A 27,769-nucleotide genomic window follows, 5' to 3' on the forward strand; every position below is an offset into this window, starting at 1 on the left:
TTGCTGTCGAGATTTCAACATGATTGTGTTAGTTTAAAAACATCCTATTTTTAAAAGACAAATAGACAGATAAGGGAAATTATTTTCAAATTTTGTTTACTCCGGATCCCCCGGAGTAACAATATTCTTCTTTAGTGGAACCTGCTAGTCTTTGGAGTATGGCAGGAAACCGGATCACCCAGAGTATGGCCACGCTTGCTTCTCCTTGTTGTGAGGCTGCAGACCCAATCACTGAGCTGCCATGTGGCCTCAGAAGAGGAGGGAGAGAGGATGGATGGGAGATGGATGAAGAAGAGAAAGCCCGGTTCACACAAGACTTCACACAAGTCTGGTGGTAGAGGGTAGTAGGTGGGGGAAGGGGCTGGGGGAATAGGAGTGAAGACGAGGGGAAGGGGGGAGGAGGAAAGAAAGGATGTTACTTCTCTCTCCTCTCCCTCCTCTTGTGCTTTTTTTCCGCCTGCTTTTCTTTTTTTAGTCTTTTCAATTCCTCCTTCTCATTTTCCTTTTTCTTTCTTCTCTCTTTGATTCCTCCTTCTTGTCTCTTTTCTCCATCTCCTCCTTTTCTTTCTTCTGTCTTTTTAGTTTAATAGATTAATAAAACAGACCCAAAACTTCATTCTGCAGCTTTTCATAAGAACATATTCATTTCTAACCTAAGCCATTAGCTCACATAACGTTACTGTAGGTTTAATGCGCAGTTAGTCAGAAATGGGGGCCTTTGCTTAGCTTTAACGATAGTTTGGGCTGAGCAATTTATCAAGAATTTAAATTTTAAATTAAGTTAACTGTTCACACAATTCAGTAACGTAAGCTATTTAAATCAGCTGGATACATATGGTTAAACTTGAAATGTTAAAATGTGCTCTTGCCAGTGTATCACGGTGTATTCCGTTTAACATTACAGCAGTCCCGCCAACGGTTCCATAACTGTCAGTTTCAGATAGAAAATGCTGAAAATATTCCTTGTAAATCTTTACAAATCATTCCCCGAAAAGAACAGAGCTGGCCTGCGGAAGTTGAGGGATCTGCTGTCAGGGTTTATCATTGACATATAATGCAACCAATTTTTTTGTTCGACCCTCAAGTCCAGCAGGTTAATGGCCACATCTTTCAAACTTCACAGATGGAAAAGTAGTAGTCTCCAAAATCCACATTGAGAACCCCAGGTTATTGAGCAGTGTTTTTACTCTGACTTGACAAAGCTTCTCCATAGCCAGAGAAGACATTTTACAACTGTTTCTACATGTTGAGCTGTACTTCTCATCAGTAAACCTACTTTACCTTTAAAGTTCCCCATGGTTTTGTGTGGCTCAGATAATCTATTAGAAAAGGGCCAGGCTGTGTTGTTTTTGCGAACTCTTTATTAAAAGATACTTCTTTTCTCTTTCTTTTTTTACATAGTGTTAAATACAATCTCTCAAGAGACCAGATATCTAAAAGCAGAAGATGAGAAGAACAAATGTGAGCTCATGTTTGATTTAATGTCCTTTCAGCAGACCACCGTTACAATAGAACACTCTCATCACATTATTTTTAAAACTCAATGCAGCAGTGAGTTATCAATCTTCAGTTGTAAAAAATAAAGCAGGAGGAAATGTCTTTAATTCATAGCATTTCTGTGCAAAACAGGGAGAGTCAGGACCCGGAGTCCATATTCCAGCAGCTTGTACCATTCTTACATTGAAGGCCATGAGTTGACTCTAAAATTCAAGCCTTCTATCTTCCACCAGGATGACCATGGTGCATTTCTGGTGTGTAAGTCAGGAGAACAATCATGACCCACAGGTGCAGCAGCGCCTGTGAACATAAATTGAAATATTGTTCATTATTTTTGATTAACCGCAGTTTATCAAGGAGGAAAAATGGCATACTATTTTTCAAATACTCACTATGTACAGGATGACGAAAACTCTGGCCATAGGGTAGCGCCTCAAGAAGATACCCAGTCTAATGCTGAAATGACAACATACTCATTTTATCACTGGGGATCATATCTCACACAGGAAACGGTGTAATTATAGTACAGTAATTGTGAGGACTAAAAAAAATAACCTGTGTATTGTTACCTGAAACGGTCAATGGTGCTGGCTGCCTTGCGTACTTTGCCGTACACTCCTGGACTGTCCTGATCACTGAAAAGAACTGGTGCGTTTCTTTGACGTGCTACTGAAAACACAACACACACAGAAAATGACGGGACGTTGCCAGTGGAAAGAAGAATGAAATCTGATTAACTATTAAAGCTAATAAGACACAGCATAACACCATTCATTAAGTGATATAAAAAAAAAAAAAAAGAATCTAAATGTTAAAATGTCATCTCCAACCATTTTTGCTTTATGGTGTTTCTTGTTTGCTGTGGTCTCATATAAGCATTGAAAATATAAAATATCAAGTTAGTATTGAGAAAAAAAAAAAAAAAAAAAAAAGAGAATCCATATCATTACCTCTTAACAATCCCCCGTGTTTTTTAAACATGAAACACTTATCTGTCATCAAGGCTTTTCCTACCTGGCCCCTCCAGACCGCTCATGTTGATGGCCGGCCCTCCACTTTGTCCTCCCTGAGTGTTCTTCAGCTGCTGCTCCAGACGCTCCAGCTGAAAGACCAGGGAGCTTTTTTCGGTGCCCAGAGCCTCCAGCATCGTCTGCTTCTGGATCAGCGTCTCGGTCAGCTGGTGGAGACGATTCTCCAGCTCTGTTTGGCTGCTGCTGCTGAGAGTCTTGTTGGTCAACTGCAAGTACATCATCAATATTGTTTGTCAAATTGCATGCTCCTGTGTGCCTGTCTGTCTGTCTGTCTGTCATTAACCAGATGTTGGCCAAGCCCTGACCCAGGCAGAGGGCTCTGTTATTTACTTGCACTGTCAAACTATAAAATGACTGACCTGGTTCCTGAGTTTTTGGATTTCATCTTCTCGGTCCTTGATTCTGCTCTGCAGAGTGGTTTTGGCTCGATGCTGCTCTTCCTCTAGGTACTGCAGCTCCTAAAATACAATACAAACGTCCCACGAATATCAGGAACTTGATCAGAAAATCTATGAAATGGAATTTAAGAAAAATATCTGTGACATTTTGTAATTTTCTTAAGCTCTCCCCTTACCTGTTTGTATCTCTCGACCTCAGTCTCCGCCTCCTGCTTAGCTCTGTTCTGTAAGGCCTGTTGCTCCTCTAACTGCAGCTGCTGCTCCCGCCAGGTTTCTGCCTCTGTCAGTGCCTGATTCTCCAAATCCTGTGAGAGAGAGAAAAAGATGACTCACTTTTCCAGCTGAAACAACATTTCAACTGCAGATGTTAAATATTGCAGCCGTGCACGAACAATAAGATATACAGCGCCTCACTTTACAAACCTCCCAGTGCAGCCATCAACCAAGATCTTCCACAGAGGGATCATTACATTATCACATTACTTTTAATTTACACTTTCCCCTTTCCCCAGCCATTTAAACACCTCTCACCTGTATTTCTATGCGAAGTGTGTGCACTTGTCCTTGTAGTTTCTGGATGTCCTCCCTCTGCAGTTCCTTCTCGTGACGCAGGTCCTCCAGCTCCAGGGCCATGGCCCCGCTGCCGTCCAGAGTGTCCAGACCAGATCCTTCCTTCAGACTGCTGATCAACTTCTCTTTGGACTACAAGACCATGTAAAATATTATCAAAAACAGTTTAAAAACAAAAAACAATAAATAAAAAAACAAAAAAAACAATGATTGTCTGGTACAGTTTAAATAAATGCTGACACTCTGTATGAAAAAGACAACGAGTCTCACTTGTAGGATGCGGGAAGCTTTGTGCTTGTAGTCTTGTAACTCCTGTTTGGCAGCCTCAGCTGCAGCTTTGGCACTTTTAAGTTGCGGTTGGAGGTCCTCGACCCTGAGCCTCTCCTCTGCAGCTCGCCGTTCGGCTGCAGTCACCGTCTCTGCGAGGGTCTGCCTCTCAGCCTCCACTTTGGACAGACGGCCGGCGTACTCACTCTACACGAGAACACAGAGTTAAGAAGTCTAATCGTTTCCATGTGTCCAGTCAGTTAACTGTTACATCTAAAAAGGAAGATGAATGGCATCCTGTGCACCTGCATCTGCCGGTAGTTGTCCTGTTCCCTCCTGAGGGCCAGTTCAGCCTCGCGCAGCCTCTGCTGTATCGTTTCAAGAGCTTGGCACTGCATGCTGCTCCCTTCTGTGTGGTCTTGCATAATTCTAAAAAAAAAGACAAGGAAATAAAAAAAAAAGACAAGGAAATTAATATCTGAACCAATTCGTAAAAAAGCTATATCTGATCTCTATTTCAAAAAAGTGGTCACAAAAGAGCACCTCGACTGTTCCTTCTGTGCCTCCTCTAATGCAGCACTGCGGGAAGCCAGCATCTGATCAGCTTCATCAAGTCTAATTTTCAGGACTGCAAGTTGACCGTCTTTGGCAGAGAGGGCTTCTGTTAGGTCATCAACCTTTGACCGGTGTTCCCGTAATATCCGGTCAGTCGTAGACTGCTCCGAGTTCCATCTGTCTGCGCGTAGACGAGCCTGGTTCAGTTCTGCGTGAGGAGAAAAGCCCTTAATCAATACAGAGCGAGAGATGTACTTACAGAAAACATAGGCCACCGTTGTCACTGCATTGCCTCATCCCTTACCATCTTGTAAGTCTTTTGCCCTCTGGATGACTGAAGCCATCTCCTGGTTGAGGGAGGCCACCTCACTGCGCAGCAGCTGGTTCTCCAGACGCAGACTGGACAGGATGTGGCTCTGTGGCTCCTCTGTGGGAGGAGGTGGAGGAGGAGGAGGCTCCTGCCTGCTGCACTCTTGAGGGACAGCCAAGCCTGAGTCGGAACTCTCCGGTGTGTCTGTGGTGGCCAGGTAGCGGTGATGAGAGAACACACACAAAGATCAGATGTATGTATGGCCTAGATTTATGTAAATAAATTGTGTTGTACAGTCGTTTATCTACAGTGTGGCAATAGTACTAATAACTAGGGCTGTGCTCGATTAAAGAAATTCTTAGTCGACTAACACTCATTCAACTGTATCGACTAATCGATTAGTCAGATACGACAGATCTGTAAATCTGAGTTTCTCCGCTAAGAGTCATGCAAAAGCACCACTTTAATTCTTGCGTTTACCAGAGATGTGCTCGTACATTTCTTGGAAATAAGTCATTCAGCATGAAAAAAGCATAAAACATGACTAATCGACTAAAGAAATCTAAGTTGACTAAGACCAAAACGACCGATTAGTCGACTAATCGACTAAGAGAGAGCAGCCCTACTAATAACACATTAATATTGTCTAGATATCTTGATATTAGTATCAAAATAGAGTGGCAGTATAAAAAACCCAGCAACTACTTAACTCATGAGCAATGAGCACTTTAGATCTAGTGTATTACAGATCTCAAACATAGTTCTATTTAACTATTACCAGACTAATAATCTACCATGGTATTTCTACTCCTTTATGTATAAGGAACACTTTTTCCAACACTGACTGAAAATTATGAAAATGATAACTGTAATATTGTAGTAACGTCTTAATTAATCTAACCGTGGCATTGTTCTTTAGCGGAGCTCTCCTCTGATGTTTTGATACTGTGAGCAGACAGTGAGCTCATGCTCGAGGCCCTGGACACACCCCGGGTGGAGGGGGGCGTCGACGGGGCCGAGGAGGTGGTAGGAGGAGCGGTGGAAGGAGGAGGTGTTGGGTTTTGGGCCTCAGTAACCGGAACCGCCACTTTTACATGTTCTCTTCTTGAATCCCTCCTGTTGCTGTCTGGAGGGTCCGAGCTGTTCAGAAAGTCAAAGAGCATGTCGTCGTCCACATCCTGCTCGCTCTTTTTGGGCCTCACAAAGCCAGACGAGGTCTTGGCAGAGCTGGGGCCACTGCTGCCAGAACCAGGGGGGACGCTGGCCATGTTGGCAGTACCAGACAGCAGGGTAGCACTGGACCTCTTAATGTTGCTAGCCGCTGCAGAGACGTAGCTGGGTGCAGCATCAAAGGATGCATAGGCATGAGGTTTCACGGGCGCAGGGGTCTTGTACCCTGCAGTGTTATATTCAGGTTTAACAGTGGAGTCTTTTTCATAGGATGATGAAAAGGAGGATGTTCTTTCCTGGCTGTTGGTCAGGGCAGTGGCAGCTCCCTGGTCCACTTTATTCAGGAAGTCTTCAGCTTTCCCAGCCAAGTCAGCAAGCCACGACATGTTGTATCCTTATGGCAGAAACATAACAGCACAATATGAGGATGAAATAACCCAGTTTTTGCTGACTAAGTCTCAAACAGATTCCGACATGCTAAGGTTTAGTTATCGGATGTTAACATTTCTTTCAGCAGAGTTTTAACATATTCCTAAAAGGATAAAAAAAACATAAGTGTATTTTCAAAATAATTCCCATAGTTTACACCCCCCCCCCTCCCTTATGACATGCTATTTCCCAATCTGCGTCACACTTTTCTCCATGCATCTAATTTGACATTAAATTAATTAGCAAACGCTTTTGTCCAAAGTGAATTACAGTAGGTCCATTCGTACCACACATGAGCACGAACTACAAATCATCCAAAATTGCCACTGTATAATTTTTTTTAACGAACAGAATGAAAACAAGGGATATATAGCTAGTTAAGGTTAAGTTAAGTTAGAGCCATAGCCGAAGACAGTGATCTCCCAGTAAGCAGTCTGACACTCTGAACTCCCCAGTGAATGCACAATTTCTGCACAGCTGACGTTAGCATGCTAGCTTTACAACTCAACAGAGCCAAAGCTAACTAATTGTAGCGACAAAGTTTGTTACTGGTACAAATACATGGGCATAAAGGAGTTCCTACAGGAGTCGTCAGCAACCGGGGTCAACCTTATCATAAAGTAAACAGAGTTGGTTCAGGATAAACTCCATCACTGCTAAAGCTAACAGGCTAGCTAGCTACTAAAGGGAAGCCTCTAACGGTACGTACCGTTTAGCTAAATCGACGTCCAAATCTCAAAATGTCTCAGGTCACCAGGCTACCGCCGGGGTTTAACTTGGGAACATGAAAGAGAAATACCGTTTGGATAAACACGGTCAAATGTCATTATCCGTCAAAGAGAATAGTGGTGATCTCTCTCAATACGTGGACCAGGAAGCCCTGCGAGCAAGGACCCAACAACAGAGCGACTCCAGAGAAGCCTGATAGAAAAAGAAAAAAAGAAAAAACTATAATAAGCATTGGTAAACAAAGCTGATTTGGCATTTTAATGCACCTTTATCTACTAGACCTTGTGTAACATTAACGTTTATCTAGAAAGAATGAAAAAAACAACTAAAAGGCTACATTGTTTTCAGTGGAAACATTGGACATTTCAAAATAAGAAACACAAAGCCAGAGCACTTTTTTCCCCCAGCACTAATAATGTTAGTATCTCCACACATCCAATCTCTTATGCTTGTGAGAACCATCATTTCAAGCGTAATAATGGATGCTAGGTTAAGGTACAGCAACATTTAACTTGAGTAACAAAAAGGTACAAAAAGTACTTAATTACACAAACAATTAAGTAAAATCATGGAATTTAAGCCTGGTTAATTAAATGGCATGCTTCAAGCTTAAAAAGATAAAATAACCGCAGCAGGTGACTTGAGTTAACTTATCTCACCTTTAGTTTAGAAAAAAGACAAAATGACAAAATTTATGAAACAGTGCCTCTTTATTTTTTTCCGCACTCACTCCAAAATGCATATTTACATGGCATGCCACATCGATACATAAACTGACTATGGACACAATCAATAACACATAGAATCTGCTCTGGGAGGTAAGGGCAGGGGAGTTACCCCTCGAACAATCAACAAAGAGATAACAGAAATGAAGCAACACTTTTATAACCAGGCCAGTCATAGAAAAGGGTTCCTCTTAAAACGGGTCGTTTCAAAGACTTAAAAAGTGATACGTGTCCAGTTAACACAAACTGAACTTTTTCACATTTGCCATGTAGGGCCGGCGTCACGGTCGAGTCAGAGATGGTGATCTACAAAAAAATCACGACGCTGTTAAAAATTCAGGATGGACTGAGGGCAGATGATCACATGTAGGAAGGGAGGGGGGGGATTTACAACAGTAATTATTTATTGGTGAGGACAAGCTGGTCAGCTCCATTAGAAATCCAATAATTTCAAAATGCCTCAACAATCTAAGTCTTCTAAGATAGTGTCCTTGTTCAATAGTAATAGTCCACAAGCGCTGCATCCTTTCAGAAAAAAAAAAGAAAAAAAAAAGTGGATTTCCAGAAGATCCAAAAGAGTGGGGGGAAAAAAGTTAAATACATAAAAAAAAAAAATACACAACTCAATTTTGTGTGATAATGCAAAAATAACAAAAACAACAAATATCTGGACAAGTTTCTTCCGAGATCCTTTGAGAAAAGGGTCGTCTTTTCTCAATCAGTATTTGCTCTGTTTGGATAAACAGTCTGTGGAATCAACATTCAAACCCACGTCCACACACACACATCCACGTTCTCTTCCCACAGCCACACACTTTCTCTCTCTTGCACAGCCAATTACACATGCAATGTGGTTACTGAATGATGGCCTAGCACATCAGATCAGCCCCCTTCTCTTCTTGTAGTCTTCCAGGTTGAGGGACCTGCGGGGAGCGCCGTCTTTCACCGGCAGCGCGTTGGAACTCACGGACAAAGACTTTGCTTCTGCAGAACACAAGAGCAACAGTCATACGTCTTGTTTCTAAAGTGCCGTGTTTAACATGAACAACATCCTTTGTACTACAGCCAAGTAAAATATACATCCAGGCTGAGTGAGTAAAAAATTAAAATTAAAAATGTATTGGAAAAAAGAAATCCTCTTACCGGCATTGGGAACCTGTAGGTCAATCTTAACGTCAAAATCGTGAACTTTAAACAAGTCCTCTGAGAGGTCAGTGTTTGGCTTGGGGCCATCTTTGTCTTTTGAGTTTGGTAGACCCTATAATATGACAACAACAAAAAAAAGAAGGAAAAGTTAGACATTTTAGATATTTGAAATGAACGATTATTTCCTTCTGCAAAAGTAGAAAAGTTATTTTCTGCTTGACCTTCCCTTTACTTCACAATGAAGCAGAAAATAAACTTGTCTCTGTTAAAAATGCATTGTAAGCACATATCACATTAAAGTTTTATAATATCAGCTGAGGCCTTAAAATGTATTGTTGTCCATAAAGTCATTTAAAAAGTCAGCATTTTTAGTTCTGATAATACTCTTTCAAAAAAATATTCCTGATAAAATGATATCTGTTATATCTATATATCTAACTTATGTCAGTCTGCATAATTTTATTAGGAATATTTTTATGTCATCAGAAACTGGACTGTCATTATAAGAGTCCATTTTGTGATGACTCAAAATAAAAAAATAAAAAAAAACAGGCTCAGCAATAGTGCAACAGGAACAGGACTACAATCAGGATTTGGGCATTGTTTGCACAAGTGAAAGAAGTAAACATCTCTGACTTCATATTTCAAACACCTTTTATAGTCTCTTGGGGCTTGCCCTGCTTACCAGTTTGTTCTTGTCGGCGCCTTGTGCATCTGGTGTTGACCCCGAGCCGTACTTCTGGTTCAGGTGAGCAAGAATAGCTGCGTGGACTGACGGGTCTCTGGCCTGCAGAACCAAAATGAACAGGTTGACAGATGAACAAAATTAGATTCAGCAGTGTTTATTAATTACACTGTACAAATATGTCATATTTTGTAAAAACACATATAGGAATCTTACATTGGACACCATGGTGGGTTTGCACTGTCTTCGTGTGAACGGGTCCATTTGTTGGTTTTTGGCATTTTGTCCTTCAGCCTGGGAGAAAACCAATAAAAAAATGGGTTATGTTAACTGCGGGATAGCTTGGACCACTGACTGATCTATAATGATCAAAACAGTAAAATCAAATTTTACAAACATACAAAAGGTGAGATGGTCTGAAACCCGACATTTTAGCGCTTTAATGTTAGGAACACTGAAACACTGGAGTGCTGCTACTTTAGGAAAACATCTGAAGTAAGGCAGATTTTTAAAACTGTGGTAGGCACTTTATATTCGGCGTTGTTGGGCAAACATTCAATAATAATCTTTCAGCATATTGTAACTGTAAGTGGTCTGAGAGAAAACTAGACTTCTGCATCTCCTATTGGCTAGGTTTTCAGGCTCGAGAAAATCTAGCCTGTGACGGAAGACTTTGGCCAATCACAGACCATCACAGAGAGGGAGAGCGATTCTATTGGCTGTCCGTGCAATAGAGAGGGGAGAGCTAGGAAGAGGTCAGACTCTACAAATGCTGGCGTTTTTATTTATTTATTTTTTTGCTTTTTACCCACTGCAGCTTTAAGGTGCTGGCGGGTAGTAAATATACCAACCAGTTTAAAAAGAGACTACCGTTTTCAGGAAACGCAATTCATCTGTAAAGCCTGAACCTTCCCTTCAGTCACATTTTTCCTTGTACTTGTGTCACACACCCCTTCAGAAACTACAGGATGTGAACAAGACATGGATGTTTTCAAACAAATCCATTTTCAGACACCTCCAACGGCTTAGATTTTAAAACACAGTTTTCATTTAAACTATAAAAGCAACAATATGCACAATAATCACTAATTTTGTTGCAATTAAATAATCAATTCCTACAGATTTAAAATTATTAAAAAAGCAACCCGTTGAACAAGAAGGTGAAGCTTGAGGGGGCAGACACTTACCACAAGAGCTTTCTCAGATTCAACGATGTTCCAGCTTCTGTTCCTCTGGTTGATGTAGCTGGATGATAAATCAAATCACAAAACCAACGTCTTAAAACACAAACCGCTCCAAAACAAAGAGTTGTCATATGGTAGGCATTGGGTTTCTAAAGACATGACATGACATGAAACACTCCTCAGGTAAATTCATATATTGGATATATATTAATCCCACGTTCTCTGCGTTGTATTGTGTGAATGTGGAACGAGTTCTAAACTAAACTTGTTTTCCTTCCCAGCAACCTGTAATGTTTATTTCAACCCGTGAAAGGTTTTAGGTAACATTTTAGGTAAGCTTTTGCTAAAACACTGTATGTATGTATGTATGTATGTATGTATGTATGTATGTATGTATGTATATTATTCTTACTACTATTATAATGATACTGCTACTATATTGCACATACAGTACAGGCCAAAAGTTTGGACACACTTACTTTATTTTCATGACTATTTACATTGTAGATTCTCACTGAAGGCATCAAAACTATGAATGAACACATATGGAATTATGTACTTAACAAAAAAGTGTGAAATAACTGAAAACATGTCTTATATTTTAGATTCTTCAAAGTAGCCACGCTTTGCTTTTTTTGACAGCGCTGCAAACCCTTGGTGTTCTCTCAATGAGCTTCATGAGGTAGTCACCTGAAATGGTTTTCACTTCACAGGTGTGCTTTGTCAGGGTTAATTAGTGGAATTTTTTCCCTTATTAATAAAAAAGCAAAGGGTGGCTACTTTGAAGAATCTAAAATATAAGACATGTTTTCAGTTATTTCACACTTTTTTGTTAAGTACATAATTCCATATGTGTTCATTCATAGTTTTGATGCCTTCAGTGAGAATCTACAATGTAAATAGTCATGAAAATAAAGAAACACATTGAATGAGAAGGTGTGTCCAAACTTTTGGCCTGTACTGTATCTGTACATGTTGTTCATATTACATATTTATTCTGCTCTTATAAGGTAACTGCTAATACACTGCACATATTTATATTTAATTTATATTACTCTAAACCACATTCTGTAAACTACTGTCTACACTATACTGTCTATATGTCTTTTCCTGTCTATACTTTGTATATCACATTGCACTTTTCTGCTCTTTTTGCACTTCTGGTTGGACGCAAACTGCATTTCGTTGTCTTTGTACTTGTACTCTGCACAAAGACAAAGTTGAATCTAATCTAATGTTTACCAGCCATGTATCTGAATCCAGGATTTGACTGATAACGGTAGCTCGTGTACCTGATGGCAGAGATGTTCTTGGTCCTCTGTCTGTCGAGTGCTTCTGCCCTTTCCTCAAGCTCGTTCAGCTCATCCTGGATCACTTTCACTTTGTCGCCATCGCCACTCTCTTCTGCCATGGCCTTCAATCCAAACAAATACAAATGAGTAAGCAAGAGCCTGATAGCCACAAGCCGGCGATAGATGTCCGGTCACCACACGTTCTCGGACAAATCCACGACAGTCGCCGTCCTCTCCTTTACCTTATCTTTGAGCAACTGCGTTTTCTTCATGGCATAATTGGGCGGCGCTTTCCGGAATCGGTCCTTCTCTTTAACAATCTGCAGCAAGCAAAGACAAACACATGTTTTTGTTCCACTGTGTGATGCATGAGGCCAGAGCAGTGTTGTAGTCGAGTCACCAACTGTCGAGTCCGAGTCAAGTCTCGAGTCCCCAGCTCCGAGTCACCAAAGGAGAGTCCAAGTCCAGTCACCAGTACCCGAGTTGAAGTCTGATTCGAGTCCAGAGAATAGCAACTTGAGTCGGACTCGAGTCCAAGTCTACAGTGGGACTCGAGTACTGCATCACCGGGCCAGAAAAATTCAATTACCATTTAGAGAAACAGACTTACATCCTCTATGTCTTTGTCATTGAACTTATAATTGAGAGCTTCTTTGATGGACTGCTCCTTTTTGGTGATTTCATCAAGAGTCGGTACTTGCATTCCAGCAACAATCATCTGGAAAAGAAAAAAAAAAAGACTCAAAACTCGTACTGTCTTTCTTCATAGCTCCTTGTGTGCTTTACAAAAAAAACTAAATAAGTTCTTAAAAGTGATGTTACAGATGACATAATTTTGCTTTTCAAAAAACACACTTACGGCCTCTTTCCACTTCATGAACTCGTTGTCCATGAACTCCTGATTCGATACAAACTCAAGCCTGAACACGCGCGTGTCTCCGCCATGCCTGAGGAAGATTTACAATCACAACGGTCACGTTTGTGGTAAGCAGGGACAATGGAGGAGAAGGTCTGTTAACCGAGTCTGTACTTGTATACACACCTCAATTGTAATCCCTTGTTTGTTCGCGTTGATCCAAGTTGGTAAACCTTTGCCGTCTCTACCACATCCACAATTTCAGCAACCTTTCAACAAAAAAGGAAGGACTAAAATTGAACCAAACATCACTTATCAGACTTCATTTAATGGCATGAAAATTTCACTGTATGAGGTTTTTTAACATTAATATGTGTTCCCCCAGCCTGCCTATGGTCCCCCAGTGGCTAGAAATGGTGATAGGTGTAAACCGAGCCCTGGGTATCCTGCTCTGCCTTTGAGAAAATGAAAGCTCAGATGGGCCGATCTGGAATCTTCTCCTTATGAGGTCATAAGGAGGAAGGTTACCTCCCCTTTCTCTGCTTTGCCCGCCCAGAGAATTTGGCCCACCCATGAGAGAGAGACATCATGGCTTTCAAACAAGCAAAGTGGCAGTTGGTCAAGGCCACACCCCCACCCTCCACCTTGCCCCCCCTCTCTCCTCCTCAATAGCTACAGACACAGAAATGGCACATCCTAAGGAAAGCTCATTGTGGGACTGGCTCTAGTGGCTGTAATTCTGCACCAAGGCTGAATTTCAGGAAAGAGACTTCAGATACAGTATTAGGGGACCACTAAGGTCTATATAAAAGAGACTTCAGATACAGTATTAGGGGACCACTAAGGTCTATATAAAAGAGACTTCAGATACAGTATTAGGGGACCACTAAGGTCTATATAAAAGAGACTTCAGATACAGTATTAGGGGACCACTAAGGTCTATATAAAAGAGACTTCAGATACAGTATTAGGGGACCACTAAGGCCTATATAAAAGAGACTTCAGATACAGTATTAGGGGACCACTAAGGCCTATATAAAAGAGACTTCAGATACAGTAATAGGGGACCACTAAGGCCTATATAAAAGAGACTTCAGATACAGTATTAGGGGACCACTAAGGCCTATATAAAAGAGACTTCAGATACAGTATTAGGGGACCACTAAGGCCTATATAAAAGAGACTTCAGATACAGTATTAGGGGACCACTAAGGCCTATATAAAAGAGACTTCAGATACAGTATTAGGGGACCACTAAGGCCTATATAAAAGCATCCAAAGAGCACCATGTCACTTTAACCATTTCTAAAAGAGTCCCAGATCTTCTCCATCACCATTATAAAAGAGCACATTGCTGCCCAATATTAAACACTGCACAAGAAAAGTTTCCTGGAGCCCAAGCTTACCCTATATACGGGTTTACTGCTGCTGTTCCCAATCCCTATCCTCACAAAGCAGCCAGTCACAGTCTTAGCAAAGAAGGGCATGTGGCACCAACGCTCCAGCTTGTGTCTGGACAGGCGGACCCGGTTGAGCTCATCTGGTAGTGAAACGGGCTGCGACTTGGGTGGGGTTTCTTCTTTTCTGGGAGCGGAACAAAGTCAAGACGTTACTTGAAATCAAGAGAAAGTTGTGGTCTTGCATTGCGTAAAAACGGCAGGAGCAGAAGGAAAAACGTACTCGTCGTCATCGTAGGACGACGAACGGGAACTCCGATCACTTTTGACTGACGACTTGTCATCGTCCTCCTCCTCTTCCTCCTCGTCGTCGGAGTAGACCTCGCTCGTCTTCAGGGGCTGACGTTTGGCCAGCAGCTCCGCTGCTCGCCAAAAGGAGGACACGTCAGCACTTGGAGCGGACTCATTTGTCACGACAGCCGCATCACAAAGAAGTCAAAATAAAGAAATAAATCACACCAACCTGTTTTGTTTTTCTTCTTCTCGCGTTCAGCTTTGAGCTCTTCCATGGCCTGGGACTTTTTGTCAAGTTTTTCGTCGCGTTTGGATCGTCTCTCCTTGTTGTGTGACATGACCTAGAGAGGGGTGGACATTACAGTCAGACACAAAGACAAACTCAGGATGAGGAAAAGGTGTAACGCTGAGGCTGCATTAGCAATAAGAACAGAAAAAGCAATGCAATCAATACAAAAATAATCTATAAAAAAGGCATTGTGAGGAATCACCCAAAATACTGACATTGTTTTGTGCAGGTGTAGTTGTGCACTATGAATTTATTTTTATCCATAATACCTCCAGCATGCCTCTGAGGAGCAGAGCACCGCGACGCACATTTTTGTCATGCAACTAATATTGTTTTAACTGGACTCACCACTTGTGTGTCTTGAACCTGAGATAGCTTCCTCTTCTCTTGCTCCTCCTCCTGCTTCTTTTTCTTCTCCTCTTTCTCCTTCTTCTTTGCCGTCTTCAGCTTCTTCTTTATTTCAAAACTGTCAAAACAAACTTGGTCTTGAGTGGATAAACAGACGCACTCAGCAACGATAAAAAGGCCAATCTCTGCCTTATTTATGCAGGAATGACCTTAAGGAAAAAAAATAAAAATGCAGAACTAGTGCTCTTTTCAAATACAGTACAGGCCAAAAGTTTGGACACAACTTCTCATTCAATGGGTTTCTTTATTTTCATGACTATTTACATTGTAGATTCTCACTGAAGGCATCAAAACTATGAATGAACACATATGGAATTATGTACTTAACAAAAAAGTGTGAAATAACTGAAAACATATCTTATATTTTAGATTCTTCTAAGTAACCACCCTTTGCTTTTTTTGATAACTCTGCAAACCCTTGGTGTTCTCTCAATGAGCTTCATGAGGTAGTCACCTGAAATGGTTTTCACTTCACAGGTGTGCTTTGTCAGGGTTCATTAGTGGAATTTTTTCCCTTATTAATAAAAAAGCAAAGGGTGGCTACTTTGAAGAATCTAAAATATAAGACATGTTTTCAGTTATTTCACACTTTTTTGTTAAGTACATAATTCCATATGTGTTCATTCATAGTTTTGATGCCTTCAGTGAGAATCTACAATGTAAATAGTCATGAAAATAAAAAGGAAACACATTGAATGAGAAGGTGTGTCCAAACTTTTGGCCTGTACTGTACATTTTAACACTTTTCAAAAGCAAGTACATTTCACGGATTGTTTTTATTTTTCTTCTTTTGTTCTATTTCACTGTCCACATCTCATGTGTTATGTTGAAACTAGGGCTGCACGATATGAGGAAAATATGCGATATCCATAACGTTGTTGAATATTGCGATAACGATATTACTTGCGATGGATAAAGCGATATTAAAGTGTACTCAGTTCTGCTGCTTTCAGTTTTCTGGTAAAATACAACAAATTGCTTGTTGAATTAAAAAAAAAAAAGAAAGGAGATCCTTTCCAACATTCTTTTATTGTACAAACTGAAATTGAATATAAAAGGCACCACTAAATAAAGAATGACTGTTACATTTTAAATGCGGTTTCTACTGATATTTTCTTTCAACTGACACAAACAATCTCAGAGTGTCTTTCGCGATATGTCGCAGCCTTTTTCGCCATATGGTAACTGAGGCAATGTGTGGTGCAGCCCTTGTTGTTTTTTAAAAGATCATTCCTGCTCCTCTCTCGCATCACCCCCACTCACCGTCTCTTGAGCACCTCCCTCTTCTCGATTCTGTTGAACAGCTCTTGTTCTCTCTCCTTCTCAGTCATCTGCTCCAGCCGAGCTCTGTCCTCGGCGTCTCCCATCAGGTCGTCGTCGTAGCCGTCCCTGAACACCTCGTCCTCAGACGAGTCCGAGTCGGAGCTGGAGGACGAGCTGTTGCTCTCCGAGTCGGACACCTCGCCTGTTAAAGAGCCATTCATCGGCACAAACAGCTGACTTTAGTTCTCATCCCGAGTACAGTCGCAGTATGTCCTGATCGGTACTGGCACCATTAAGCATTCCACTCCTTTATTTTACTCCATTGTGCTCCTTTTTCATACGTCTCCTAAAAGATTTTATGTTCAACTATATACAGTGTGCCATGCATTTAAAAAATTTGAAATGGCTAAAACGGAAAGGACATCAAACTACATTTAAACTGGAAAACGAGGGGAACCTAACAGCTGATTGGTGACACTTGGGCATTGTAACCACCAGGTGGCAATGGCAGCTTGTTTTCAACAGGAGTTATATTATATAAGGCACGGATATTGAGTAATCCAAGTTTTTTTATGAAAGCAATTAAAGAGACAACGATTCATGCGATTGTTTTCTTGCCAATCATATCTTAATCATCTTGGATACTGGTGCTGAATTCTGACTAGATTTTCAGAACCTTTCCTAATAGACTTTTCCATATCCATGTGGACCCAGTGTATAGCAAGACAATATAACACAAATAAACAAACAGCAGCTGATGAAAAAGGGGATGAGTGACCCATGGACTTGGCACCCTGGTGATATGTGTAATCTACAGTACAGAATATATCGAGCCAAATCTACTTTGTACTTTAAAAAGGGTGGGGTTTTTTTTCCAACCTGGACCCTATGTTCCTATGTTATTGTGTGTAAGTGACTTAAGTAACTGATGGGAACAAGAATCTTTCAAATTGGTCCAGTATTTAGCGATAATGCTGCGACTGGCAAACCGGGCTCCCTTGTAGGGCAAATGTGCATCTTCAATTTCGTCCACTGAAAGTGCTCGTTTTGCCACCGACAGGCTCAGATTATTATTGTGTCTGACAACATTATGGAAAGGATCCCTTCAGAGAAACAAGCTGCAATGTAACGTTAATAGGGCAATTGCGCAGCTTCAATTTAAGTCCACTAAAAGTGCTGTTTTTGCCACCGACAGGCTCAGATTATTATTCTAAGTGTCTGACAGCATTATGGAAAGGATCCCTTCGGAGATAGACCTTTTTTAAATGAGTAAAATCCTCTTTTTTTTTAAACTAGCAAAAGCAATTACGATTGCAATTTGACAAAAGGATCTTACTCTTTAACAGGAAGGTTGACCTCCTTAGGAATCCTTCCCATGATGTTGTCAGACACTTACAATTTACAACGAACAATAATCTGAGCCTGTCAGTGGCAAAACAAGCACATTTGTGGGCGTAAATTAAAAAGGTGCACCACTGCCCAATAACTTTCATTGTAGCTTGTTTTGCCGACTGCAGCGATCTTGTTTAATACCGGACCAATGTCATAGATTGTTCTTCCCATCAGTCACTTCAACACACAGGCATAGGAAAATGAGTAGGTAAGTGAGCCTGCTTGTAGAGCACCGAGCACATTTACCTTCCTCCGGTGCAGAGCTCTCTGCTGAGCTGTCGCCATCGGAGCTGCCAGACGCCGTTGTTTTATGAACCTTCTTCTTAGTAGCGTTCTTCTTCTCCGACCCTTTCCCTGGCTTAACCTTCTTTTTGCCTTTGGTGCCACCCACAGTCCACTAGACAAACGGAGGGAGAAATTCAGTTTGGCGTTACCAAATACTATAGGCTGTATGTCCCAAACGGAAAAGTGAAGTATTTTTAGGGGGAATTCTAAGACTGCCATACCTCATCATCACTATCCGATGTCTCGGAGTCTGTAGACGCGGCAGGTTTGCTAACCGGCTCTTCCTGATCCCCCGAATCAACCCTCTTCCTCTTCGCCAAAGACAAGAGCTCCTGAAAATGAGAAGACGGTGATGTGATGTGAAAGAGCGCCCAGTGAAAATCATAATTACCCAATAGGGGTGGGATAAAATATCGATACGGCAATATATCCTAGTCCCTCTTCGTGCAATACGAGAAGCGATACGCTGGTGCCAAATATCCATATTTTAATTAATAAAATAAAGCGATTTTGTCCACATAGACACAAAAACAAGTTTGTCATTCTTTAAAAGTTTAAGCAATAAAATGTGTCAAAGTTGACACACTTGGTAAAGTTGGTTGAGCCTTTAAAAAGTATGAGCATAAAATGTAAACAGATTTTACATACACAGCTTGGTTTTGAACTAAAGCACTAGAATTTGCATTTTTATGTGCCTTTTATAGAAAAACTTTTTTTTATAATACTTTTTCATAGTATATTCTCTATAGTTGTGTGATTTTAATTTGCAGACTGAAAAAAAAACTTGTGCTGCAGAATGGTGCTGTTTTCTAACAGTTTGGAAGAGAAAACCTGCACTTAACCTTTTCACGGGCATTTGGTATTCTTAGTTCGAGCGATATCGTGATCTATCATTATAAGATTGTCTCGCTATATTTATCGCAGAATTGCTGCATTGTGATATTATCGGTATCGTGAGCCACGTATCGTGAGGTACTCTGTGATTCCCACCCCTATTACACAAAGTTGCAATTAAAGCCCTGCTCGAACTTGGCAATAAAATGTGTCTTGGATGATCCCATCCTAAATGGACATCTCTAAATACAAGTGGAAATCAATCTGAAACGCACAGAGGATTTCTTGGAATGCAATTTTTTTTTAAGCTACATTCAGAGTTGACATGCATATGGCCCCTGATTATATTCAAGGACTGACTGGTCAACTTTGGAATAGGCAAATAGCAAGACAAACCTCCTAAACACAGTTGATTTGCCAAGACAAGAGTTTGAAAGCTTACAGACTAGCTGAGTGGGAAGGCGCAAATGTGTATCTTTGTTTAGCAGTGGTCAGTTTACCACAGGTAAAATAACATGGGAGCACAGAAGCAAAATCCAGTCACAAGTGGTCATCAAAACACATTCTGAGGACAGGAGTGAGCAGCAAGTTGTCGCAGCTGGATCTAAGCAGAACTTGGATTCAAGATACTAGTTCTTAACAGGGCCTGAATACATCTGAACAAGATCATACACAAGGGAGAGAATGGGAAGCTAAATAACAGAACCCTGAAAATGTAACAGCGGAATTATGTTTCTGCTGTACGAATGTGGAAAAGCTGCAGTCCATGATAGATGGCCTCAAAGTAGGGATGTACCGATACAGCGCATCGGCGCCGATAGTGATGTGACCAATTCACATTACCATAAATTGTTCCTTTGCCTGTGTCATTACAGAATACAGTGTTCCTGCCATCACTCACAACGGGCTGTTAACTCAGTTTATAGTGCCTCATGTTATCTTACATAAAAATGATTCTAATGACTTCCACTCATCGAGGTTTGCAGATTGTACCGTGTAAGTACCCGTGCCGAATGGATACTCCGTATCAGCGGAGTTGAGGTATCGCTAGGGCTGTGTGATATGGCCAAAATCTTCTAATCCCGATATAGGTCATTTCATATCTCAATAACGACATACTAACACATAACTTTTTATTAAGAACTTTAGTGAATAATGAAAACAATTTGCAAGGATAAGAACGTTAAGCGTTTGGCCAAATAAAGTAAGTATTGTAATATTTCAGCGGCTGGTTTTTCCGACATCACTATAGAAACCATCCATCCATCCATCCATCTTCGTCCGCTTATCCGGTGTCGGGTCGCGGGGGGAGCAGCTCCAGCAGGGGACCCCAAACTTCCCTTTCCCGAGCAATATTAACCAGCTCCGACTGGGGGATCCCGAGGCGTTCCCAGGCCAGGTTGGAGATATAATCCCTCCACCTAGTCCTGGGTCTTCCCCGAGGCCTCCTCCCAGCTGGACGTGCCTGGAACACCTCCCTAGGAAGGCGCCCAGGGGGCATCCTCACCAGATGCCCGAACCACCTCAACTGGCTCCTTTCGACGCAAAGGAGCAGTGGCTCTACTCCGAGCTCCTCACGGATGACTGAGCTTCTCACCCTATATCACTATAGAAACGATGTAGAAAAATATATACGATATTGGTATATCGTTTAGACAGCATACATCATTATATCGCCCAGCCGTAGATATCGGAATCAATATGCGATTGACAAAGTTGGATCCCTATCTCAAACTAATCACTGCAGTAGTTAAATGTATTAACACTTAAAACTTTTAGTCCGCATAGCTGTGTTCATCAAGGTGATCTCTAGACACAATTGTAGAGCACTCATCAGCCCTACACATGAAAAACCCATTGATGATTTGGGCAACCTAGGAAACAAGTCTTACTGAACTTGGACCAACTCTTCTGGTCATCTGTTTTTTTTTTTAAACCATCTGGTCTATGAGGCTGAGCATCAACTGTTTGATAGTGTACTGCCAGGTAATGCACATGGGGAAGCAGTCCTGTACAGACTGACATGTTACACTGGATAGTTCCTCAGTCAGCCTGCCAGAGCTTGTTTGACAACAACACCGAAATAGAACTACAGCTCTGCGCCCATGACGTCATGCAGCAGATAATGTTCTTTTAGCTAATTCAAGTGCGAGTCCACAGTGTGCTTCAGTTCAGTGTGTCCCGTTGTCGTTCCGTCGGAATGCTAACAATCAAATTCCCCAACGGTGCAAGGCCGTAGTAAAGCAGCTTACGACTCGAAACCAGTGAAAGGCCGGTGGCGCGGCATTTTGGTGGCAACATAACACTGCATGATCGCTAGCGTTGAGTGCATCTCTCAGAATGTAGCTAGCTAACCTTAACGTTAGCGTAACTTAGCTGGCTGACGCTAAGACGCCGTTTATGTAACGTTACAACCTCACACTTCCCTCCGTCCCGAATACCTTACAGAAACACTTGCGGGAAATCTAAACATTTGTCTTTAGGAATGGCGTGTGGAAAGGAAGCAAGGGATGTAAATAAGACAGGCCCACTATCGGCTTGTTGGAGCGAGGCAAACCACAGCGCAGTCAGTTAGCATACATTAGCCTAACCTCGAAACTGTTGACAACTTAACGTCAATAATCGATCCGTTGTGACAAAAAATCAGAAAAACGCGCACCTACCTGATCTAAATTATCGTCGCTAGCACTGTCCTCGGAGTCCGAGTCAATTACGACTCGACCTTTCCGCTTCTTTACATTCACCATGATTAGCTGCACGGCTAACCTGCTAGCTACCTCGGTGTCGTCTAAATGTTTGAGGCTAGCCGATGCTACTTTCGAGCTAGTTGGCTCTGCAGTCAGCCACACAAAGGCAGTACTGCGCATGCGCGGTAGTATTGATACCATAGTTGCGGCTGGATTTTATAGCTCTCATTGAAAATAAAATGTATATTTATGCTCATATTCATCCATATGTATGTACTTATCATATTACTTTGTTTAACTCAAGAAAAACGTTGGGCCAGGATGCGAGGACATTGGAAGTTAGCTGAAGGGACTTTCAATTCACTCATACGCGCGGCAACTCGCCTCCTCCAGTCATTACTATGAGGGGAAGGCGGCAGAAGGGAAGCGGTTTAATCACTGCGGTAGGGGGTATGAAGCGGTTGCCGCACTCGTGACCGCGCACACTGTGCGTCGTGCTGAACCATGGATTTATAATAGTAACGTGCTGAACTCCCGGCAGGAATCGCTTTTTGAGAAACGCTCTTGCATGCGGGCGATCACCAGGGCGGTTGCCGCACGGCGGTGTGAAGAACGGAACTACATATTGACAGGGAGTGCGTCAGTCAGGACAGGAATCTTTGGTGCACTACAGCTACATTCAAGGTCCACGATAAATCAACCTTTTACTGTTGTAGCTAGTTAAACCTGTTGTCCCGTGTGTAATATGTCTTGGATTTGTAAATGAGTGTACACGACCAGTTTATAAATGTGTTCAATCCATAACAGATAACTTTAATGGTTTTGTCAAATTAAAACAAGAACAGAAGGCGGGGAAATATCCACCCGTCACCTTTTGGTACGACATGATCACAGTAAGTAGAACCAGATTATGCTTAACATGTATTCACTATCACATTAGGTCTTCAGAGTAATAAGCCACATGGTTATGTATTTAAATGTTTATAAAATGTAGTGTTAAAGATTGCTGTACCTAATGACCGGCCTACCATAATTCTATAATTCATTAACTCAATAAAGGTGACAAAATTATGATAAGTCATATTCAAAAGCTAGCGTTACCTGATTCAAAAATATACACATGATATATTTAATTAGTGAAAACAAAGAACAGACCGGCAACTCTCCACTCAAACTCACACTGCCATGTGTGAGGCTCAGACCCGCAAATGCTGTGCATTTTTTTTAATGTGAAATCAACAATTGATTAAGTAACACCACTGGAATAGATTCTCAGTTGTTCAGAAAATACATAATTTTACTTATCACCAGTGGGGAAACTGGTTTGCAACATAAAAGCAAAGAGACTGAATTCAGACCCACAATAGATGACATTATTATTATTATTATTATTATAAGACACATTAATACAAACAACCTAACTTATATTTCAAGAGAAAATTAGTGTTGCTAAAGAGCCTTTTAACATTTTAACTTAGGGCTGGGCAATATATCGATATTATATTTATATCGTAATATGAGACTAGATTTGTCTTAGATTTGGGATATCGTAATATAGTAAGTTTAGTCTTTTCCTGGTTTTAAAGGCTGCACTACAGTAGAGTGATGTCATATACTGAACTTACCAGACTGTTCTTGCTGTTCTATTATTTGCCTTTGAGCACTTAGTCAGTAGCAGTGGCAGCAAAAACTGTCCTGTTAGTAGCGTCCTGTACACTGTCCTGTGACTCCCAGACATTGTCCCGGGACAATCATGGGAGTCACAGGACAGTGTACAGGACAGTGTCTGACTGTCCCGGGACAGTCATGGGAGTCAAAGAACAGTGTACAGGACAGTGTCTGACTGTCCCGGGACAGTCATGGGAGTCACAGGACAGTGTACAGGACACTACTTACAGGACAGTTTTTTCTGCCACTGCTTCTCCACTTAGTCTGCCATCAACATTACTGATCTAAAACCTATTTGTGAAAGCACCCATTGTCCACCCTACAATACTGTCGCAATATCAACATCAATGTATTTGGTCAAGAATATTGTAATATTTGATTTTCTCCATATTGCCCAGCCCTATTTGAACTTAATCTTAATAATTCATGACCACCCTGTAACTCCACTGTAATGACCCCACTTTTCTGTGTGACCTATCCCAGCAGTGACTGGTCCATATCACTACTGAAATGTCTCTGCCAAAGATCACCCGTCTCCCCTCAGTGAGGCTGCTGAGCTCCATCCACCAGCAGCTGCTCCTCCCCTCCATCCCCCCTCTCACTGGGCCCAAAAGAGCTGTGAGTCAGGGTGAATACAGACGACCCGGCCAGCCCAAAGTAGACAAGTTCCCGTGGCAGCCGATTAACTTTGGCTTCTCAAAGGGTTTTGAGGGGGTGAAGAAGCATTTCGCGCTCCTGAAGAAGGAGTTTTCCGACCGCTGGGTCGGTCCGCAAGGCAAACCGATCCTTGAGCACATGCTGGAGCAGAACCAAGTGCTGTGGGAGTTCAGAGGCCCGGAGAGCCTGGAGCAGTGGACGGTGTCCTCGGATCAAGAGATAGGAGGCCAAAGTGAAGTTCACTTGAAGCTGGGCAAAAACCACAACACCTGTTTACTGTACGGGACTCTGAGCTCTACTCCTCCGAGGGATGGAGAAACACGCTACAGTGGCTACTGCACCATGCGCTCAAAGCAACCACTGGTTAGTTTGTGGAATCGTACATTCGCTTCTAATGAGGTTCGGGAAATTACTGTAATAGTATCCAGGGCCATTGATGATACCGTGTATGTAAATATAAATATCAGTTTTTCCCCTACCAGAACTTTATTATTGGCAGTAAAGGAAACAACTTTCAAAACAGGGTTTGGAAAATATTTACAGAAACTAATTCACTAGTTAACTGATGTTTTTTGTTGTTATTTTAGATTATATTTTGGGAGTATGATCTACAGCACATGTGTCAAACTCAAGGCCCGTGGGCCAGATCCGGCCCCTTGCAGATTTAGATCCAGCCCGTAAATCAGTGTGGGTTCACAATAAATTTTGGCCCACCTAGTTGTGCGCCAAACCAAAAACACACAAAGGTGTTTTTTTACCTGACATTCAAAGCGGAATTTGGCAGATTTGCCGACTCCGAGACTCCCGCAGAAGCAGAGAGAGAGTTTTCATATTCAGGCTGTGAAACAGGTTGTTGTTAAAAAAAATGTATAATTGTTTTTTTTGCTTGATTTGCTACATTCTATGATGGCTAAGGAACTCTTTTGATGACTTTTGTAGGGCTTCATGTCAACAAAAATGCGACAAAAAGCGTACAAAAATGTGGGAAAAAGCAACTAATTTACAAAAATGTGACAAATGTATGAGAAAGCCACAAAAAAGTCAGAAGAAAAAGAACAAATATTATGAAAAAAAGCTACCAAAATGCAAAAAAAAAAAAAAAGTGACATGCAGTAACAAAAGCACGTCCATAAACTCTCCATGTGTGGCCCTCGGTGTGATTCTCTTTTTCCAATGTGGCCCTCTGGGAAAATGAGTTTGACAGCCCTGATCTACAGCAACAAGTCATGTGTTTAATTTGCCTATAGTATAATAATACATGCTTTTTGGGAGAGTTCACTGTTTTAGCCCCCCCATTCTTTTTACTCTTTGTCTTACTTAACAGATATATCTCTTATAGAACTGTTCTGTTGCCTAGCTCTACCACTAAGCCACTTTGGCAGGTGACCAAAAATCAGGAATATCTGGTTGGTGGTTTGTATTGAAATGAAATCCTGCCCACACCCAAGGTCTGGCAATTCTCTACTGATCTTAAATTCGTGTTGGTCACAGTTACAGGACTACTACAGCTGCACTTAACTCCCTACTTTTTTTTTTTGTCTCTCTCTTAGGCTTCATTCGATAGAAAAAAGCACTACGATTGGTCCAGTTTCAACACCCTGCATTTGCGAGTGCGCGGTGATGGCCGTCCGTGGATGATCAACATCGCCACAGAAACCTACTTCTCGCACCAGAAAGATGACATATACAATTATTTCCTGTATACCAGGGGAGGACCTTACTGGCAGGATGTCAAGGCGAGCAAAACCATTATTAAAACCCCTTCAGAGTATGTTGATATACCAGAAGAAACATCTGGAGAACATTGTTACCACATTTTCTGCACTTTTGACTTTATTTTTTAACATTAATATGCGTTCCCCCAGCCTGCCTATGGTCCCCCAGTGGCTAAAAACGGCGATAGGTGTAAACCGAGCCCTGGGTATCCTGCTCTGCCTTTGAGAAAATGAAAGCTCAGATGGGCCGATCTGGAATCTTCTCCTTATGAGGTCATAAGGAGAAAGGTTACCTCCCCTTTCTCTGCTTTGCCCGCCCAGAGAATTTGGCCCACCCATGAGAGAGAGACATCATGGCTTCATCGCGCAACGAGTAAGGCAGGTGTGGTCAAGGCCACACCCCCACCCCCACCCTCCACCTTGCCCCCTTTTCTCCTCCTCCTCAATAGCTACAGACACAGAAATGGCACATCCCAATGAAAGTTCATTGTGGGACTGGCTCTAGTGGCCGTAATTCTGCACCAAGGCTGAATTTCGGGAAAGAGACTTCAGATACAGTATTAGGGGACCACTAAGGCCTATATAAAAGAGACTTCAGATACAGTATTAGGGGACCACTAAGGTCTATATAAAAGAGACTTCAGATACAGTATTAGGGGACCACTAAGGTCTATATAAAAGACTTCAGATACAGTATTAGGGGACCACTAAGGTCTATATAAAAGAGACTTCAGATACAGTATTAGGGGACCACTAAGGTCTATATAAAAGAGACTTCAGATACAGTATTAGGGGACCACTAAGGTCTATATAAAAGAGACTTCAGATACAGTATTAGGGGACCACTAAGGCCTATATAAAAGAGACTTCAGATACAGTATTAGGGGACCACTAAGGCCTATATAAAAGAGACTTCAGATACAGTATTAGGGGACCACTAAGGTCTATATAAAAGAGACTTCAGATACAGTATTAGGGGACCACTAAGGTCTATATAAAAGACTTCAGATACAGTATTAGGGGACCACTAAGGTCTATATAAAAGCATCCAAATAGCACCATGTCGTGGGACCTTTTAATGAGTTTTTTTTCTTTTGTCCAATATCATTTTTTAGCAGTCCTAACACTTCAGTGTTCATCATTTACAGATACCCTTCTCCAAGTTCTTCCTCACACATCGTGGGAGGATACAAGACGACCAGCATCCTCTCTGGCTGGACAAGGTAGAGCAAAGGGAAAAGTTAAAGGACATGGCATCAAATACAGAACTAAGACATTACTAAGTTACATTGTTGCATACAATTGTGTCCTTACCTATGGATATTTTTATAACCGTAACATTCTAATACATTTTGCTCACCTAATTAGTTTGTTTACCTCATCTTTTAACAGGTTAACACCATTGGATTTACCTTGGGGGATAAAGCGGACGGTCCGTTCCAGCTGGAGATCGATTTTGTTGGCGTCTGCAAAGATTATGCACACACGGAGGAGTTTGCTTACGAGGTGTACAAGAGGAATCCTGAAATTTGAGAGCAAGTGCTACAATACTGCAGATGAACGGTTATTGAATAATGGTGGCGGCGTTATATTAACTACCAACAAATGTACCACCTTCTTGAGGTGGACAATATATTTCCACCCCATCCATCATTGCTGGTAACACTTATTTTAAAGACAAGGGACATTTGCATTCTAGCAAATGAACTGTGACACTTTAGTAACGGTGGAGTAACTTCTTATATAATACATAATTGCAAAAGGGTTCTCCAATGTTTTCTCAGTTAGCCTTTTAAAATGATAGATTAGTAAACAGAATGGGCCTTTAGAACATTGGATGAATGGTTGCTGATAATGGGCAATGTAGATATTGCGTTACAGATCAGCCACTTCTTTCTACAACAGTCGAGAACCCTTTTGAAATTATGTAAGCACATAATGTAATCTGGAAACTGGTGCCCTGGTTAAAAAACAACAATGCAACTGATTTGAATTTCTACGTGACCCCAAACTTTTGACCGGTAGTGTATGTATGT

At 41.5% G+C, this 27,769-nt stretch overlaps 3 protein-coding genes across 5 annotated transcripts; 1 reads left to right on the forward strand and 2 right to left on the reverse strand.

Moving 5' to 3' along the window:
- Nucleotides 1-1,343: 1,343 nt before the first annotated feature.
- golga5 (golgin A5) lies at nucleotides 1,344-7,135 on the reverse strand. Of its 2 annotated transcripts, none has more exons than XM_039786490.1 (13): nucleotides 6,937-7,135; nucleotides 5,530-6,192; nucleotides 4,623-4,832; nucleotides 4,307-4,526; nucleotides 4,069-4,192; nucleotides 3,767-3,970; nucleotides 3,458-3,628; nucleotides 3,103-3,231; nucleotides 2,888-2,986; nucleotides 2,512-2,734; nucleotides 2,067-2,163; nucleotides 1,890-1,953; nucleotides 1,344-1,797 (listed from the first exon to the last, which is right to left on the reverse strand). In XM_039786490.1, the coding sequence occupies exons 2-13, from the start codon at nucleotides 6,182-6,184 to the stop codon at nucleotides 1,717-1,719; spliced, it is 2,277 nt and encodes a 758-aa protein (XP_039642424.1). In that variant the 5' UTR covers nucleotides 6,185-6,192; nucleotides 6,937-7,135; the 3' UTR covers nucleotides 1,344-1,716. The 2 variants fall into 2 exon arrangements, with proteins under 2 accessions (XP_039642424.1, XP_039642423.1); XM_039786489.1 differs by having other exon boundaries at nucleotides 2,067-2,166; nucleotides 6,937-7,134.
- A 512-nt stretch (nucleotides 7,136-7,647) lies between these two features.
- Nucleotides 7,648-21,873, reverse strand: rtf1 (RTF1 homolog, Paf1/RNA polymerase II complex component). The gene is made up of 18 exons (XM_039786491.1): nucleotides 21,670-21,873; nucleotides 18,394-18,504; nucleotides 18,134-18,284; nucleotides 16,496-16,697; nucleotides 15,173-15,290; nucleotides 14,765-14,876; nucleotides 14,525-14,663; nucleotides 14,251-14,428; nucleotides 13,031-13,113; nucleotides 12,848-12,935; nucleotides 12,599-12,706; nucleotides 12,231-12,308; nucleotides 11,989-12,110; nucleotides 10,700-10,757; nucleotides 9,729-9,806; nucleotides 9,513-9,614; nucleotides 8,825-8,939; nucleotides 7,648-8,665 (listed from the first exon to the last, which is right to left on the reverse strand). The coding sequence occupies exons 1-18, from the start codon at nucleotides 21,871-21,873 to the stop codon at nucleotides 8,559-8,561; spliced, it is 2,154 nt and encodes a 717-aa protein (XP_039642425.1). The 3' UTR covers nucleotides 7,648-8,558.
- Nucleotides 21,837-27,531, forward strand: ndufaf1 (NADH:ubiquinone oxidoreductase complex assembly factor 1). Of its 2 annotated transcripts, XR_005637396.1 has the most exons (6): nucleotides 21,837-22,586; nucleotides 23,845-24,381; nucleotides 25,569-25,754; nucleotides 26,882-26,956; nucleotides 27,126-27,342; nucleotides 27,427-27,531. XR_005637396.1 is itself a non-coding variant. In XM_039786500.1 (5 exons), the coding sequence occupies exons 2-5, from the start codon at nucleotides 23,872-23,874 to the stop codon at nucleotides 27,264-27,266; spliced, it is 912 nt and encodes a 303-aa protein (XP_039642434.1). In that variant the 5' UTR covers nucleotides 21,837-22,586; nucleotides 23,845-23,871; the 3' UTR covers nucleotides 27,267-27,531. The 2 variants fall into 2 exon arrangements, 1 of the variants encoding a protein (XP_039642434.1); XM_039786500.1 differs by having other exon boundaries at nucleotides 27,126-27,531.
- Nucleotides 27,532-27,769: the final 238 nt, after the last annotated feature.

Source organism: Perca fluviatilis, chromosome 20 (assembly GCF_010015445.1).
Source record: "Perca fluviatilis chromosome 20, GENO_Pfluv_1.0, whole genome shotgun sequence".
In the NCBI taxonomy this organism is placed as follows: Eukaryota; Metazoa; Chordata; class Actinopteri; order Perciformes; family Percidae; genus Perca; species Perca fluviatilis.